This window comes from Ranitomeya imitator, chromosome 2 (genome assembly GCF_032444005.1).
Source record: "Ranitomeya imitator isolate aRanImi1 chromosome 2, aRanImi1.pri, whole genome shotgun sequence".
Lineage (NCBI taxonomy): Eukaryota > Metazoa > Chordata > Amphibia > Anura > Dendrobatidae > Ranitomeya > Ranitomeya imitator.
Genome location: NC_091283.1, coordinates 526,611,385 through 526,630,763, shown reverse-complemented (window position 1 = coordinate 526,630,763; position 19,379 = coordinate 526,611,385). Strand labels below are relative to the sequence as shown.

The window sequence follows — 19,379 nt, the reverse complement described above, 5'->3', positions numbered from 1 at the left end:
GATTTTGCAATATTCTGTCAGTAGATGTCATGCTATATGTGCCTACATGTGTCTACCCAGTGACTGCAATGTGAAGTGCAGCCTGCCAAGGGTTTTGCTTGCATTGCGCATACTGATTTTCTGAGAGTCTGTAACGAAATTAGCAGACAGGTAGGTGACACATCTTTACTTCTCAATGTAGCAAGCAATAAGATTCCTTAGGGTATGTTCTGACGGTCAGTAAACGCTGTGGGTTGGACGCTGCGTACATCCGCAGCGTCAAACCCGCAGCGTCCAGATGTTACAGGGATTTCATATGTTCACTATGTGTTCAGAGATGCCCGCGGCATCCCTGTGTAAACGGACATGCGGCGCGTCTTTCCAGACCGCAGCATGTCTATTTATGTAGCAGAGACGCCCGTCTCCGCAGCGTAAATTACCCATAGGATTTAATTAGATGTGGTAAATCCGCATTATCTTCTTAGTCACATGCGTATTAAGTTCGGGAACGCAGCTTACTACACATGTGTACTAATTTAAATAATGTCTTACCTTGTTTCAGCTGGAAGCTCGCGTACACTGCAGTTCTCGCGATGAGCTGAGCTGACCGCAAGAACTGCCATGCACGTGATCACCGGGGACAGGGTTATCTCCGGTCACTAACCAATTTCTGACAGTCAGCTGACCACGAGAACTGCAGTGCATGTCATCAGCGGTCATCAGCTTAAAGTTCCTCTGTGTCTGGATGTCAGGCTGAGTGGTGGCAAAATGCCACCCTTCAGCCAAAGGCATCCAGAAGTAGCAGGGCTGGACTCGTCGTGGGACAGTATGCATATCTTCTTGGCGGACAGGTAAGGATATTATTGCTTTTTTATTTTATTTCTCTTCCAGGAGATCGAGGGCTTCGGTGGAATTAGGCGATGCAGTAAGTATGGTTTAACTAAGATCTATTAAAGGAGCCTGTGCTATTATTATTTCAATTAAAGGACTTTATTCTGGCTGTGTCTTCAGTGACATATGTCTATCACCAAAGCTAAAGAATTACAACTCCGGATTGGTGTCCCATCCTACTGGCTTTCACCAATGTAAAAAAATGTAATTTTCTTAAAGAACTAGTCCATGAGGCTGCCAACTAGTCCATGAGGCTTCCAAAAAGTGTAGCTAGAGACATGATATTGCCTACTGAGGATAATCACAGATATTACCGGTATATTCGGCTTATCTACCTTAAGCATTAAGGTAAAACCCTATCTGTGAGAGGCCTCTAGTGCTGTTAAACCACAGATGTCCATATTCAAGTACTATTTAAAGGGGTGCTCTGAAACCAAAGGTAAATTTCATCCACAATGTCTATCTATTCAATTTCATAATCTGAACACTTTTCTAATATACTTAAATTAAAAATACACTCCTGTTCTCTGTTTACTCTAACTAACTTCCAATCTGTATATTTTTTACTTCTGATGACGTTTTGTTTGACAATCCCCAGGGCATGCTGGTATGCTGAAAATGGACGTCATTAGGGGGCCTGAAAGACCTGGCTACCAAGGAGAACACAGTAAAGCCATACCCCCCCTCCCCCCACAACAGACACTACTGATGACGTCCCCCATTTCTAGGTGGTGACCACCCCTTTAAGTCAAAAAGCACAGATGTCCCCAATATCAACTTCATAGAAATATTGAAACTATAAAAACCTAATAGTTGCTATCAATGGCTTACTCCCCTCTCAGAAGCATGATTATACGATAGTTCATTTATTAGCTCATTGCACTAATAGTACAGACACTCACCGTAAATTTTTTGGATTCCCAGTAAGTCATCTTGGGGAAGCTTGAAATTATGTGTTTCCATATATTGGTAGAAAGGTGCCATAATGGCGCTGGGGTCGTTGGAGTGTTCTAAGCCCAAGGCATGACCAAGTTCATGAACAGCAACTAGAAAAAGATCATTTCCTGTGGGGTGAAATAAAGTATAATAAAAAAAATGTAATAAGACACCAAATATTCGCTTCCAGTTAGATAGGCCAGACTATTGTCTATGGTCTCATGCGCCTCAAAATTTGTGAAGACCAGGTTCATAGTGCCAAAAAGGCTGTGAGAGGAACATACAGCTCTGGCAAAAATTCATAGACCACTGCAAAATGTTCAGTTTGTCTGATTTTTTTCTTCATAGGTATGTTTTTTGAGTAAAATGTGAATTGTTCATTTAGTCTATAAACTTCTGACAGCACGTCTCCAAAGTTCCAAGCAATACATTTTGCATTCTTTTTCTGAAAAGGAGAAATGGGCAATTTAAAAAAAAAACCCAGACCTCAAATAATGCAAAGAAAACAAGTTCATAATCATTTAGAAACAACAATACTAATGTTTTAACTCAGAAAGAGTTCAGAAATTAATATTTTGTGGAATAACCAACCATGATTTTTAATCACAGCTTTCATGCGTCTTGGCATGCTTTCCACCCGTCTTTCACACTGCTTCTGGCGCAAACATTAAAGCAGTTCTTATTTGTTTGATGGCTTGTGACTATCCATCATCCTCTTCATTACATTCCAGAGGTTTTCAATGGGGTTCAGGTCTGGAGATTGGGCTGCCCATGACAGGGATTTGATATGGTGGTCTCTTAATTTTTGCCAGAGCTCTAGAAGTAATTATGCCATGTGGCATGGCATTGCATGGTATATAGGTATCCTCCAAATGAGAATTTCTTCTAGGGGAGAATATGTGTGTACACTGCGCCATATACAGTCACCAAGCAATAAAGTAATATGAACACGGTGTGGTGCAGTATAGACTCTGTGCTCTAACCTATAATCGAAGGAGTATGTCCCAAAGTAAAGATATATAGTAGCTGCAATTCAGCACAACCCAAACAGATACATAGATATGGAAAAAAGAAACATAAAGTGGGAAAAGCGAAGGCTAAGCGCCAAAATTGGTGCATCTTATGTATGTGTCATTTCTGGGGCGGCTGAGAGCTGATGTTTTTAGTCTGGCAGGGGGACAATATCCATGGCACTTTCCTAGCCTATTCATATCAGCACGCAGCTGTCTGCCTAGCCTTTGCTGGATATTAATTATAAGGGGGACCAATGTCATTTTTTGGGGGGTCTCCCATTTTAAGAAAGTAAAGGCTAAGTATACCGCTGTGACCTGATATTAATAGCCTGAGAAGCGCAATGTTTATAACCCCCCCTGCCAGGCTATAAACATTTGCCCCAAGCTGGCAGCTGCCCCTCAGCTGGTTATGAAAATTTTGGGGGACCCCACACATTGTTTTCATTAATTTATGACGTAAATACATGTACCTTAAGCTACACACTTAAAGCAATGATTATATATCTCATGCACATATCTCTACTTATCTACTTAGCTATCTATGTATTGAAGAATATTATGTTAGAAAACCATCTTTAAATAACAGAGAGTCACTCTATGTAAAAGCTAATGTTCAAATCGCATTGCATATGGATGCTAGGTGAGAAAAATTGCATTGTACTCTCATGACAATTGCATGACACATGTCCGACTTTTCAGGAACAATATTGGACTGATTTTATCAAAGCTGATGGGTATGAACCCTTAAATGAAGAGAGAAATAAGTTTAGAAAGTGCAAGTGCACAAAAGGTGACTAATGCAGTAACAGTAATAGCAAACTAATATACAAGAGTACATAACTAAGTAAATAATGCCTGAATAGACATAATGAGAGTTCCTGACCCGGGTTCATGATGGGTCTGTTTCTGTGTCGCCCCTCACTCCAACGCGCGTTTCACACGAGCTTCCTCATTATACCTTTGCCTGTCGTTACTTAGTTATATATTCTTGTATATTCTTTTAGTATTACTGCATTAGTCAATTTTTGTGCTCTTGCACTTTGTACACCTATTTGTCTTTGACCTGGCATTTTACACGCATGATTTTGTGCTGCTGATGCCTCTCATCATCTCCTTTTATTTAATTTGTTACTTTTAATTGTGTCTTGCATGTTTATCTTTTTATCCTGTCTGTCATGTGGTGTCTTCAATAAAAAAAACATGGATTTATTATATCATGCTATCTTCACTTTTTATTTTTCCAAATAGTTTCTTTTTGGTTCCCTAGACTTTGTGATCATCTGATGACCCCTATATTGGTGCACAAAATCCCCTATAGAGCACAAAAAGTGACTAATGCAGTAATAGTTATATACTCTTGTCTATTCTTTTACTAAGAAAATAATGACAGGCACGGGTATAATCATCACTCTCTGAGGAAGCTCGTGTGAAATGAGCGTTGGAGTGAGGTTTGGTGCAGGCACATCTCCAGCATGAACCAGGGTCAGTAAGGGTATGTGCACTAAATCCGCAGCTCTTGGCAGAAAACGCAGATGAGCTTTTGATGCATTTTTTGATGCGGTTTAGTATGTGTTTTTGAAAGCTAAATAAATTTGTATTATTGAACAAAAAAAAAAGATTTGTGATGTCATGTCTTGTCTAACCTCCTCTTTTACATTTGTCCAACCCACACTCCATTACACACATAGATAGACAGACAGATAGATAGATAGATAGATAGATAGATAGATAGATAGATAGATAGATAGATAGATAGATAGATAGACAGATAGATAGACAGATAGATAGATAGACAGACAGACAGATAGATGGAATGAGATAGATAGATGTAGATAGATATATAGATAGTTAGGCTATTTTCACACACCAGGTTTTTGCCGTCAGGCATAATCCGTCGAGTTTTGAAAAAAACGGATCTGTTTTTATTTTCGCCGGATCTGTTTTTTTTCTCATAGAGTTGTATTAGCGCCGGATTGCGCCAGATGGCCACACATTTCATCCGTTTTTTGCCGGATCTGTCAAAAGAAACTTTCCGGTGGATGGAGAAAATGTACAGAGGAAAGTTTTTTCTGTCCAGTGAAAAAACGCGCAGCGACAGATCCGGCGAAAAACGTATGAAACTGAGATGTGAAATGATGAATCCAGCCTCCGGATCCGGTTTTTCATGCATTTTTGCTATTGAAATCATGCACATCTTCCGTTCTCTCTCTCTCTCTAAAAAAACAAACGGATCAGTTGCATCAGTTTTTCACTATTTGCAACGTATCCGTTTTTTTTCAAAAATTTGCCCGATCCTGCCTGACGGAAACAAACTGATGTGTGCAAGTAGCCTAATTATCCATATATCTATCTACATCTATCCATCAGGCAGGATCTGGCGAATTTTTGAAAAAACGGATCCGTTGCAAATAGTGAAAAACTGATGCAACTGATCCGTTTTTTTGAGAGAGAACGGAAAATGTGCGTGATTTCAATGGAAAAATGCATGAAAAACCAGATTCGGAGGCCGGATTCATCATTTCACATCTCAGTTTCATACGTTTTTCGCCGGATCTGTCGCTGGGTGTTTTTTAGCCGGACAGAAAAAAACGTTTTTCTGTACGTTTTCTCCGTCCGCTGGAAACAGTTGTTCTGATGGATCCGGCAAAAAACGGATGAAACATGTGGCCATCAGGTGCAATCTGGCACTAATACAACTCTATGAGAAAAAACAGATCCAGCGGAAAAAAAACACATATCCGTTTTTTCAAAACTCGCCAGATTGTGCCTGACGACAAAAACCTGATGTGTGAAAGTAGCCAGAGAGATATATGGATAGATATATCTCTGTATCTACAGATATATCTATCTATCTATAAATATATCTATAGATAGATATATCCATAGATATCCATGTATAGATATATAGATTTATCCATAGATATATCCATCTATAATATAACGCTGGGAGCGTCACTCTGTCCGAAGCCTTTATAGACTGCGCAAGCGCAAGCGCCGGCGCAGTCTGGACCCCACAGAGTGACGCTCCCAGGAGATCGCGGTATGCGTAAACACTGAACGAACACCGCGATCTCCACCGGAGAGGCAGGGACCGTGGACGCGCCAGGAGGGTGAGTATTATATTCACCTGTCCCCCGTTCCAGCGCTGCGTGCGGCTCCGTGTCCCCGTCCTCTGCTGTGACGTTCACAGTTCAGAGGGCGCGATGACACGCTTAATGCGCGCCGCCCTCTGACTGAACAGTCACAGCCAGAGGAGCCCAGAACACGGAGCGGACGCAGCGCTGGAACGGGTGAATATAGCAAGTGCTGGGGGGCCTGAGCTAGCGGCGATACCGGCACCTGACCCCCACAGCACGCCGGTGTCCCCGCCTGCTCAGGCCCCCCAGCACTCGGCGCCCAGCGACGATAGGCGAGTATGGAATTTTTTATATATATATATATATATATATCGCTGCAGCATACGGGGGCATACACACTGGAGCGTCGTATGGGGCCATAAACCATAATGGAGCAGTGTATGGGGGCATACACTATGGAGCATCTTATGGGGGCCATAAACCATAATGGAGCAGTGTACGGGGGCATATACTATGGAGCATCTTATGGGGGCCATAAACCATAATGGAGCAGTGTACGGGGGCTGTTGTGAATTCAGCTTTTAGGCTCCCTCCGGAGGTTGTAGAGGGTAATGCAGTTGTGCCTGGACTGCAGGAGTGGACAGGTGTATCTACTAATTGCAAAACTGACTGGGGTATATAGCTTTGCAGGATCCTTTAGTCAGTGCCAGTTGTCCATTGTTTTTGAAGGATTCACTTCCCTGCTGTGCAGTTTGCTGTGCTTTTCTACAAAGATAAGTCCTGGCTTTGTTTTTGCTGTCCACCTGCTGTGGACCTTATAGTTCTGTGCATTTTCATGTTTTTGTCTTGTCCAGCTTAGTCTGTGAAGGATTTTTTTGCAGCCTAGCTATTTCTCTGGAGATGCAGATATACCCCCCATGTCTTTAGTCAGATGTGGTGATTCGTATTTTCTGTGGTGGATATTTTCTAGTGTTTTTATACTGACCGCATAGTACTCTGTTCTATTCTTTCTTTTTAGCTAGTATGGCCTCCTATGCTAAAATTTGATTTCATATCTGCGTATGTTATTTCCCTCTCCTCTCACAGTCAATATTTGTGGGGGGCTATCTATCCTTTGGGGATTTTCTCTGAGGCAAGATAGGTTTCCTGTTTCTGTCTTTAGGGGTAGTTAGATCTTAGGCTGTGCCGAGGGGTCTAGGGAGTGTTAGGTACCCCCCACGGCTACTTCTAGTTGCGCTGCTAGGTTCAGGGTTTGCGGTCAGTACAGGGACCACCTTCTCCAGAGTCCGTCTCATGCTGCTCCTAGGCCACCAGATCATAACAGTACAACTGGCCAACAATGAGTTAATTGCATCTCAGAAGAAGGGAGTGAAGCTTTTGAGCCATTTTTTTTCCTTAGCCTGTTTGGTATTTTCCCCCTCTTTACCTCTGGGTGGCTACGGAATCTAGTATTATCATGAATGTTCAGGAGTTAGTTTCTCTGGTGGATCAGCTTGCTGCTAGGGTACAGGGTATTTCAGATTTCATTGTTCAGACTCCTGCCTTAGAACCTAAGATTCCCACTCCTGATTTATTATTTGGTGACAGATGCAAATTTTTGAGTTTCAAAAATAACTGTAAACTGTTTTTTGCATTAAGACCCCGGTCTTCTGGTGATCCTATTCAGCAGGTTAAAATCATCATATCTCTGCTGTGTGGTGACCCACAGGATTGGGCATTTTCCCTGGAATCTAGCAATAATGCTTTGCTTAATGTTGATTCGTTCTTTCAGGCATTGGGGTTGTTGTATGATGAGCCTAATTCTGTGGATCAGGCTGAGAAAATCTTGTTAGCCCTGTGTCAAGGTCAAGAAGCGGCAGAATCGTATTGCCAGAAATTTAGAAAATGGTCTGTACTGACTAAATGGAATGAGGATGCCTTGGCGGCAATTTTCAGAAAGGGTCTTTCTGAATCCGTTAAAGATGTTATGGTGGGTCCTGCTGGTCTGAGTGATTCTATGTCTCTGGCCATTCAGATTGATCGGCGCTTGTGCAAGCGCAGAGTTGTGCACACTGTGGCGTTGTCCTCTGAGCGGAGCTCTGAGCCTATGCAGTGTGATAGGATTTTGTCTAGAGCTGAACGTCAGACATTCAGGCGTCAGAATAGGTTGTGTTTTTACTGCGGCGATTCTGCTCATGTTATTTCTGATTGCCCTAAGCGTACTAAGAGAATCGCTAGTTCTGTTGCCATCAGTACTATACAACCTAAATTTCTGTTATCTGTGACCTTGATCTGCTCATTATCAGCATTTTCTGTCATGGCATTTGTGGATTCAGATGCCGCTCTGAACTTAATGGACTTAGAATTTGCCAGACGTTGTGGTTTTCCCTTGCAGCCTTTGCAGAACCCTATTCCTTTGAGAGGCATTGATGCTACACCGTTGGCTAAAAATAAACCTCAGTTTTGGACATAGCTGACCATGCGCATGGCGCCAGCCCATCAGGAAGATTGTCGTTTTCTGGTGTTGCATAATTTGCATGATGATATTGTGCTGGGTTTTCCATGGTTGCAGCTACATAATCCGGTGTTAGATTGGAAATCCATGTCTTTGACTAGTTGGGGTTGTCAGGGGGTTCATGATCAGGTTCCTTTGATGTCAATTTCCTCTTCCCCCTCTTCTGAAGTTCCTGAGTTTTTGTCTGACTTCTAGGATGTATTCGATGAGCCCAAATCCAGTTCCCTTCCACCGCATAGGGACTGTGATTGTGCTATTGACTTGATTCCAGGTTGTAAGTTCCCTAAGGGCCGTCTTTTCAACCTGTCTGTGCCTGAACATAGTGCCATGCGGAGCTATATTAAGGAGTCTTTGGAGAAAGGGCATATTCGGCCATCTTCTTCACCGTTGGGAGCGGGGTTCTTTTTTGTTGCCAAGAAGGATGGCTCCTTGAGACCCTGTATTGATTATCGCCTCTTGAATAAGATCACGGTTAAATTTCAATACCCCTTGCCTTTGCTTACTGATTTGTTTGCTAGGATTAAGGGGGCTAGCTGGTTTACTAAGATTGACCTCCGAGGGGCATATAATCTTATTCGTATCAAGCAGGGTGACGAATGGAAAACTGCATTTAACCCTGCTGTTCTGTTCGGTCTGGGGAGACCTATTTTGAACTTTGGTATTTTTTGGGGTGTTCAAGATGCGGTTCTGAAACTTGTGGTTGATTGACTTAAATGAGGATGGGTCGGTCGGCCACGGGTTTCAGAGCCGCATCTTGAATATTTTAAAGAATATTGAAGTTCAAAGTCGGTCATTTTTGACCAACAGAACAGCAGGGTTAATATGCCCGAAGGCCATTTTGAATACCTTGTGATGCCATTCGGACTCTCTAATGCCCCATCTGTGTTCCAATCCTTCATGCATGATATCTTTCGGAGTTATCTTGATAAATTCATGGTTGTATATTTGGATGATATTTTGATTTTTTCCAATGATTGGGAGTCTCATGTGAAACAGGTCAGGATGGTATTTCAGATCCTCCGTAATAATGCTTTATTTGTGAAGGGGTCAAAGTGCCTCTTTGGAGTGCAGAAAGTTTCTTTTTTGGGTTTCATTTTTTCTCCCTCATCTATAGAAATGGATCCGGTTAAGGTTCAGGCCATTCATGATTGGATTCAGCCCACATCTGTCAAGAGCCTTCAGAAATTCTTGGGCTTTGCTAATCTTTATCGTCGTTTCATTGCCAACTTCTCCACTGTGGTTAAACCTCTAACCGATTTGACCAAGAAAGGTGCTGATGTGACGAATTGGTCCTCCGCGGCTGTTTCTGCCTTTCAGGAGCTTAAACGCCGATTTACTTCTGCCCCTGTGTTGCGTCAGCCAGATGTTTCTCTTCCATTTCAGGTTGAGGTTGACGCATCTGAGATTGGGGCAGGGGCCGTTTTGTCTCAGAGGAATTCTGATGGTTCCTTGATGAAACCGTGTGCCTTCTTTTCTCGGAAGTTTTCGCCTGCGGAACGCAATTATGATGTCGGCAATCGGGAGTTGTTGGCTATGAAGTGGGCATTTGAGGAGTGGCGACATTGGCTTGAGGGGGCCAAGCACCGTATTGTGGTCCTGACCGATCATAAGAATCTGATTTACCTCGAGTCTGCCAAACGGCTGAATCCTAGACAGGCTCGATGGTCCCTGTTTTTCTCCCGTTTTGATTTTGTGGTCTCGTACACTCCTGGTACTAAGAATGTTAAGGCGGATGCCCTCTCTAGGAGTTTTTTTCCTGATTCCCCTGGGGTTCTTGAGCCGGTCGGCATTTTGAAGGAAGGGGTGATTCTTTCTGCCATCTCCCCTGATTTGCGACGGGTTCTTCAGGAATTTCAGGCTGATAAGCCTGACCGCTGTCCTGTGGGGAAACTGTTTGTTCCTGATAGATGGACTAGTAAAGTGATTTCTGAGGTTCAATGTTCTGTGTTGGCTGGCCATCCTGGGATTTTTGGTACCAGAGATTTGGTTAGTAGGTCCTTTTGGTGGCCTTCTTTGTCACGGGATGTGTGTTCTTTTGTGCAGTGCTGTGGGATTTGTGCGCAGGCTAAGCATTGCTGTTCCCGCGCTAGTGGGTTGCTTTTGCCATTGCCAGTTCCTGAGAGACCTTGGACGCATATTTCTATGGATTTTATTTCCGATCTTCCTGTTTCCCAAAGAATGTCGGTTATCTGGGTTGTCTGTGACCGATTTTCTAAGATGGTTCATTTGGTGCCTTTGCCTAAATTGCCTTCTTCTTCTGATTTGGTTCCGTTGTTTTTTCAGCATGTGGTACGTTTGCATGGTATTCCGGAGAATATTGTGTCCGACAAAGGTTCCCAGTTTGTTTCTAGGTTTTGGCGGGCCTTTTGTGCCAAGCTGGGCATTGATTTGTCTTTTTCTTCTGCATTTCATCCTCAGACAAATGGCCAGACTGAGCGAACTAATCAGACCTTGGAGACCTATTTGAGATGCTTTGTGTCTGCTGATCAGGATGATTGGGTGGCTTTTTTGCCATTGGCCGAGTTTGCCCTTAATAATCGGGCTAGTTCGGCTACTTTGGTTTCGCCTTTTTTTTGTAATTTTGGTTTTCATCCTCGTTTTTCTTCTGGGCAGGTTGAGCCTTCTGACCTTCCTGGTGTGGATTCTGTGGTCGACAGGTTGCAGCAGATTTGGGCTTGTGTGGTGGACAATTTGGTGCTGTCTCAGGAGGAGGCTCAGCGTTTTGCTAATCGTCGTCGGTGTGTTGGTTCCCGGCTTCGGGTTGGTGATCTGGTTTGGTTATCTTCCCGTCATGTTCCTATGAAGGTTTCTTCCCCTAAGTTTAAGCCTCGATTTATTGGTCCTTATAGGATTTCTGAGATTATTAATCCGGTGTCCTTTCGCCTGGCGCTTCCGGCCTCTTTTGCTATTCATAATGTCTTCCATAGATCTTTGTTGCGGAAATATGTGGAGCCTGTTGTTCCCTCTGTTGATCCTCCGGCCCCTGTATTGGTCGATGGGGAGTTGGAATATGTTATTGAGAAGATTTTGGATTCTCGTTTTTCGAGGCGGAAGCTTCAGTACCTTGTCAAGTGGAAGGGTTATGGCCAGGAGGATAATTCTTGGGTTTCTGCCTCTGATGTCCATGCCGTTGATTTGGTTCGTGCCTTTCATCGGGCTCATCCTGATCGGCCTGGGGGCTCTGGTGAGGGTTCGGTGACCCCTCCTCAAGGGGGGGGGTACTGTTGTGAATTCAGCTTTTGGGCTCCCTCCGGTGGTTGTAGAGGGTAATGCAGTTGTGCCTGGACTGCAGGAGTGGACAGGTGTATCTACTAATTGCAAAACTGACTGGGGTATATAGCTTTGCAGGATCCTTTAGTCAGTGCCAGTTGTCCATTGTTTTTGAAGGATTCACTTCCCTGCTGTGCAGTTTGCTGTGCTTTTCTACAAAGATAAGTCCTGGCTTTGTTTTTGCTGTCCACCTGCTGTGGACCTTATAGTTCTGTGCATTTTCATGTTTTTGTCTTGTCCAGCTTAGTCTGTGAAGGATTTTTTTGCAGCCTAGCTATTTCTCTGGAGATGCAGATATACCCCCCATGTCTTTAGTCAGATGTGGTGATTCGTATTTTCTGTGGTGGATATTTTCTAGTGTTTTTATACTGACCGCATAGTACTCTGTTCTATTCTTTCTTTTTAGCTAGTATGGCCTCCTATGCTAAAATTTGATTTCATATCTGCGTATGTTATTTCCCTCTCCTCTCACAGTCAATATTTGTGGGGGGCTATCTATCCTTTGGGGATTTTCTCTGAGGCAAGATAGGTTTCCTGTTTCTGTCTTTAGGGGTAGTTAGATCTTAGGCTGTGCCGAGGGGTCTAGGGAGTGTTAGGTACCCCCCACGGCTACTTCTAGTTGTGCTGCTAGGTTCAGGGTTTGCGGTCAGTACAGGGACCACCTTCTCCAGAGTCCGTCTCATGCTGCTCCTAGGCCACCAGATCATAACAGGGACATACACTATGGAGCATCTTATGGGGGCCATAAACCATAATGGAGCAGTGTACGGGGGCATACACTATGGAGCATCTTATGGGGGCCATAAACCATAATGGAGCAGTGTACGGGGGCATACACTATGAAGCATCTTATGGGGCCATCAACCATAATGGAGCAGTGTACGGGGGCATACAATATGAAGCATCTTATGGGGGCCATAAACCTTTATGGAGCACTGTACGGGGCATACACTATGGAGCATCTTATGGGGGCCATCAACTATAATGGAGCAGTGTACGGGGGCATATACTATGGAGCATCTTATGGGGGCCATAAACTATAATGGAGCAGTGTACGGGGGCATACACTATGGAGCATCTTATGGGGGCCATCAACCATAATGGAGCAGTGTACGGGGGAATACACTATGGAGCATCTTATAAGGGCCATAAACCTTTATGGAGCACTGTACGGGGCATACACTATGGAGCATCTTATGGGGGCCATCAACCATAATGGAGCAGTGTACGGGGGCATACACTATATGGAGCATCTTATGGGGGCCATAAACCATAATGGAGCAGTGTACGGGGGCATACACTATGGAGCATCTTATGGGGCCATCAACCATAATGGAGCAGTGTACGGGGGCATACACTATGGAGCATCTTATAAGGGCCATAAACCTTTATGGAGCACTGTACGGGGCATACACTATGGAGCATCTTATGGGGGCCATCAACCATAATGGAGCAGTGTACGGGGGCATACACACTGGAGCGTCTTATGGGGAACATAAACCTTTATGGAGCAGTGTACGGGGGCATACACTATGGAGCATCTTATGGGGGCCATAGACCTTTATGGGGTACTGTACGGGGCATACACTGTGGAGCATCCTATGGGGGCCATCAACCATAATGGAGCAGTGTACGGGGGCATATACTATGGATCATCTTATGGGGGCCATAAACCTTTATGGAGCAGTGTACGGGGGCATATACTATGGAGCATCTTATGGGGGCCATAAACCTTTATGGAGCAGTGTACGGGGCATATGGATGGGAGAAGCAAATTAAAGAATGGTGGCGCAGGATGGGAGCAGCACATGACAGAACGGGGCGCAGGATGGGAGCAGCACATGACAGAATAGGGCAGCACATGACAGAATGGGGGTGCAGGATGGGTGCAACACATGACAGGATGGGGGCGCAGGATGGGTGCAGCACATGGCAGGATGGGGACGCAGGATGGGAGCAGCACATACCAGGATGGAGACCATATACCAATATAAATGCTCGCCACCCGGGCGTAGAAAGGGTTCAATAGCTAGTAGATATATAATAGCGAGGCCTATGTTTCTTACTGAACGTTAAATGAAAAAAAAAATGAAACTGGGGTCTAAGGGGTAACGTTTCTCCTTATGGAGAGTGACATACCGGCTTCTCAAAGTAAGGAGGCTTATCCGCCGTGCAATGCTCCTCTGGGAAATTAAATATGCAAATTGCCTCTTCTGAGAAAAAGAGGACTTAAACTCTATAGCGCCACCTGTTGGAAGTAGCGATCCTACAAGTCCCAGTCCAGAGCCTCTCACCTAGCCAAATTAGTTCTCATGCTTCGCACTGACGAGGGCCAACAGCCCGAAACACAGCATCTGCGAATTGAGATACTGATTTGGCTTTTATCCTAAGTCATATTGCACGACTCGTTAAAGGGTTGATTGTGACTTGTAGGATCGCTACTTCCAACAGGTGGCGCTATAGAGTTTAAGTCCTCTTTTTCTCAGAGGAGGCAATTTGCATATTACTGCATTAGTCACTTTTTGTGCACTTGCTATCTTCATTTTTTATTTTTCCAAATAGTATCTTTTTGGTTCCTTAGACTGTGCTCATCTGATGACCCCTATATTGGTGCCATTCATGGCAGCCGTTCACCTCCTAATCTCCAGTGGTCAAAGTGCTGATATTTTGAGTTCCTTGATTTACATTCTGAATGCAATGTAATTACAAAATCTATCCCCAAGAGTGATTATAACATGGCAAGTAATTTACGGATCCTTTTATAACAGAACCACTAACAAGTTACTTTGTAAACAAGAAAATAATACATACAAAGGCTTATTTAATATGGAAAATGCAAATGTCTGCATCTTAGCACTATAGGTTTAAGAGCCACGGAAGCTGAATAATTCCTAAAAAGGGCTATACCCTCATCTGTACTTAACCAAATTGGGTAGGTGAGAAATCAAGTACGCTGAGTTCATGCTAAGAACGTGCTGTTACAACATGCATAGCACATACCCCTGAAGTAATTAAAGAAATTGTTTCACCTAGATCATCTTCAAAAATTGAAAATTAGATAAATATTGGCCTCAATTCTGCGCATGTCTCTCAATGAATCAGGAGCGTCTGACAAGTGGCGTACACCTCAGTGCCAAATCTTACTCTGGTCAGGGACTTGAGTGAGATTTCAGGTGCATGGTACTCCACAGCTCTTTATTTTGACGCAACTGGGTGAAACCGGCACACAAACACCAAAATTTGCAAATCCACTTCATAAAATAGTTTTGCAATATTTCACGAGTAGAGACAGCATACCTTATGAGAGAAATCTTTCTTTCAGTCTCTGACTTGAGTAAGATTCATGGCGAGGCGCACATCACTTCATAGATACTCCTGATTCATTAAAGGTGTTCTGTCTTAAACTACAAGTCTTCAGTCCCTATTAGTGAGGAGCGAATAACATTGTTGCTCGGGTGGTCTCCGAGTATTTGTTAGACATTTAGTTTTCATCGCCTCAGCTGCATGATTTACGGCTGCTGGACAGCCTGAATACATGTGGGAATTCCCTAACAAACAGGCAATCCTCACATGTATTCAGTCTTCGAGTATTTGTTAGTGCTCAGACATTTAGCTTTCCTCGCCTCAGCTGCATGATTTACGGCTGCTGGACAGCCTGAATACATGTGTGAATTCCCTAACAAACAGGCAATCCTCACATGTATTCAGTCTTCGAGTATTTGTTAGTGCTCAGACATTTAGCTTTCCTCGCCTCAGCTGCATGATTTACGGCTGCTGGACAGCCTGAATACACGTGGGAATTCCCTAACAGGCAATCCTCACATGTATTCAGCCTGGCTAGCAGCCGTAAATCATGCAGATGAGGCGAGGAAAGCTAAATGTCCGAGCACTACAAATACTCGGAGATCACCCGAGCGTGCTCGGGGAGACCAGAGCAACAATGCTATTCGCTCATCACTAGTCCCTATGTAATAGGTGACTTGTGAATCTTTACATTGCACACATTGCTCTCTGTGAGGATTCTCGGGTGTCAGAAGCAGGCAGTCATGTGACTGCAAATATGTGATTTGCATACTTCCAGCCACATTCTGACTAGACTGTATCCAGCCTCACTCAAAACAGTTTCAGTGCAGTCTAGTTTAGTCAGCAAATCACATACTTGCGGTCTTGCCCCCTCCTTTCCCTGACCTCTGTATCCTGCCCGTTTTATGTCCAGTAACCTTAAGATGTAATAAAGGACCAGCACAATGCACGCAAAGGTGAGTGCCGCTTACGTTTTTTCAAATACTTCAAAAACTGTTTACATTTATGCAGAGCACCTTGAGCCATTCGATCAGCTGCTAAAGCTCTTCTACGGGGAATCCACCCTCCTTGCATGGGATTTGTAATAGCGTGATCTGGTGCAGCATCTACTCTTCTTTGAAGACTTGTAGGTTTAGGCTGGACAACCCTTTTAATGAATCAGGTGCCTCTAACTCCAGCTTGCCCGCTCATCGGTCTTGATGAATTGAGGCCTATACGATAGCGGTGGTAACCACCTCTTAAATTCCTGGATAAATAAAAGTTCTGCATCTTTCTCAGTTTTCCAGAACCTCAACATTTTTAAGTTCTTGATTACAACAAGATGCTGAATTGGCTCCCAGAACTAATACATTTAATAGCTCAAAAAACAACAACACATACAGAGTTGAGATTCTTCAACTTTCCATTTCAGGACCTTGCCAGTTAGACATAATGAAGATTTGCATGAACCTTACCAGAGACTGGCCTCTATGCTTAAAGGGAACCTGTCAACAGGTTTTTACATATGCAAGTAGTGGTATGGCTGAATAGGCGCTTGTACTCCAATACAAATGTACACTTTTTTTGTACAGATCCAATGTTCCATTCATGAGAAAATGAGAGTGAAAGCCATATGCAAATCAGACTGAAAGTGCACTGGGGGAATGTCAGCACACGTAAGATTTCTCAGGAACTCAGATCACTACGAAAAAGTACTGTTTGTATGGGAGTACATGCGCCCCTATAGCCATACCACTTCTTTTATATAAAAGCCTGTTGACAGGTATCATTTAAAATGGGACCTGCAGAGTCATCAATACCAGTCACTAGCTCTAGTCCCGTTCTTCACCCTCCAGACTTTTCTTCTGCAAGAATGAAGGTAATTTGATTCTGCCTGGTCTGATCTACATTGGATAATGTATTCCTGTGATAGATATTTCTGCCGGGTCTGAAGGTTCATGCCCTTAGAAAGTGAATGGGGCTAAGTTGCAACTTATGCTATACTAACCTCATACAACCCATATTGGGGATTTTTTTCAGCAATTTATTGTGGAATATTGAAGCATTTATTGAGATCCTATCAGCTTTATGATGCTATCAGTTCTAGAACATTAATCATTTTAAAGTAAAATGTATACCCATTGTCACTTGGCCAAACCTGAAAATATAGCAAATGCTGGAAGCAGAGAGGCACCGTATAGGGTAACTCACCATCATGATTGGAATTCCCAAGTGTCCATGGCTCATCCGAATCAAAATGTGTATCTCCCCCTATGCCAGGTCCAGGAAAATAGGCATGAGCTAAAAATCCACCCTCCCCATCAAATGGAGAACTGTCCCCGTGAAATCCAGAAGCAAAAAATATCATAATGTCTGCTTCTTTATGTGACGTTTTAATTTCTTGATAGGGGATTTCTTCAAATGTGAGAGGAGTCACCTTCTGCCACACATCAAAGGCCTGGCGGATTGCTTTTCTAGTGTCCAGTTCTCCTACTTTAGGAGTATAATTGTGTATGCTGGAAAGGAAGACAAGATAAGGAATACAATTAATTCCAAGAACGTACCCTCCTTCTAAAATACATGGGGGATTAATCTATACAAGGTTACTATATTTCATAGAATTAACCACTAAACTACTAACAATACACCTTTTACTGATGGTCATTATTGGGCCTTGCTTTTATGGCACTCTACAATAGCGTTTCTGCAATCCCAATCACTCAACACCAAGCGCTCGCGCTCATATGCATTACATAGTCGCAGTGGCCATGCCACTGAGTCTACCTAGATCCGTAAGTGTAAGGGCAATATGTAACAGAAAAATAGGTAAAACAAATCAAGCAACATGTCTTTAAAAAAGTAACACAAAATTGTAGAGCAAAAAGTAATAAATATTGAAAAGAGAGAGAGAAAAAAAAAAGCTGTGCTGCAGACGTAGTGACGAGGTGATGACATACGGTATATAAAATATGTAAACCCGCATGCGAAGAGGGTGAAAAACTACTGTTTATATTTTTGTTACTAATATTTTATATTTCTTTCAGCTTACAGAAAATAAGACTGAACTAATAAAGAACATGTGAGCGTGACCTAACAGTAAGGCTACTTTCACACTAGCGTTAACTGCAATCCGTCACAATGCGTCGTTTTGCAGAAAAAACGAAAAAACGCATCCTGCAAAAGTGCTTGCAGGATGCGTTTTTTCCCCCATAGACTTGTATTGACGACGCATTGCGACGGATTGCCACACGTCGCATCCGTCGTGCGACGGATGCGTCATGCTTTTGCGGACCGTCGGGAGCAAAAAGCGCTACATGTAACGTTTTTTGCTCCTGACGGACCGCTTTTTCCGACCGTGCATGCACGGCCGGAACTCTCCCCGCACCTTACAATGGGGCAGCGGATGCGTCGGAGAAATGCATCTGCTGCCTCCGTTGTGCAGTGCGTTAAACGCTAGCGTCGGAATCTCTCCCCGACGCATTGCGACGGGGAGATTCCGACGCTAGTGTGAAAGTAGCCTAAGATGTCAGTGCTCTGGGCTGATGTCTCGTGAGATATCTTTCATATATGTGGGGTATGCTATGGAGATCCTTATGTGGCCACCTTTTGGGGACCATTTGTTTCCTTTACTTAAAAGCATTTAAAATCATTTTTGGCAATGGGTTTCATTATACAGGCACTTTGTTTTCTTGCACATTCAACTTTATGGTGGTCTGTGGCCATCAGTCAGCTCAGAAAAAGACAGATAAAAGGGATACAGACCACCATTGTTGGCTGACTGAAGGCTTCTCCATTAATACATTCTTAATTAACCAAAAATAATAATAATAATCTTTAGGCTGGTTTCACATTTGCGTTGTTTTTTTTTTTTTGCGTTTTTGCGCAAAAAAACATGCGTTTTTTTCCCTATACTTAACATTAAAAACGCATGCGTTTTTTTGCATGCGTTTTGACGTGTTTTTGCAACGCATGCGTTTTTTCTCTGCATGCGTTGTGTTGCAGAAATGCAACATGTAGTAATTTTAGCGGCTTTTTTGCGGCAAAAAACCTATTGATGTCTATGTAAACGCATGCATTTTTAAGCACATGCATTTGCATGCGTTTTTATAGAAAAACACAAGAATACACACTGATAAGCCACCCACCAACCCTAACCCTAAGGGATCCTAACCCTAAGGGTTAGGGTTAGGATCCCTAGGGTTAGGGTTAGGGTTAGGATCCCTAGGGTTAGGGTTAAGGTTAGGGTCCCTAGGGTTAGGGTTAGGATCCCTAGGGTTAGGGTCCCTAGGGTTAGGGTTAGGGTTTGTGTTAGAGTTTGTGTTAGAGTTTGTGTTATGGTTAGGGTTAGAGTTTGTGTTACAGTTTGTGTTAGAGTTTGTGTTAGGGTTAGGGTTAGAGTTTGGGTTAGGGTTAGAGTTTGTGTTTTAGGGTTAGAGT

General features: G+C 43.3%; 1 protein-coding gene across 1 annotated transcript in view; it reads right to left on the bottom strand.

Moving 5' to 3' along the window:
* MMP24 (matrix metallopeptidase 24) overlaps positions 1-19,379 on the bottom strand; it is a 301,682-nt gene that overhangs the window by 113,708 nt on the left and 168,595 nt on the right. The window contains exons 4-5 of the mRNA XM_069751838.1: positions 17,154-17,458; positions 1,773-1,934 (exon numbers count right to left, since the gene is read on the bottom strand). Coding sequence (XP_069607939.1) covers positions 1,773-1,934; positions 17,154-17,458 — 467 coding nt within the window. The remainder of the gene's footprint in view (positions 1-1,772; positions 1,935-17,153; positions 17,459-19,379) is intronic.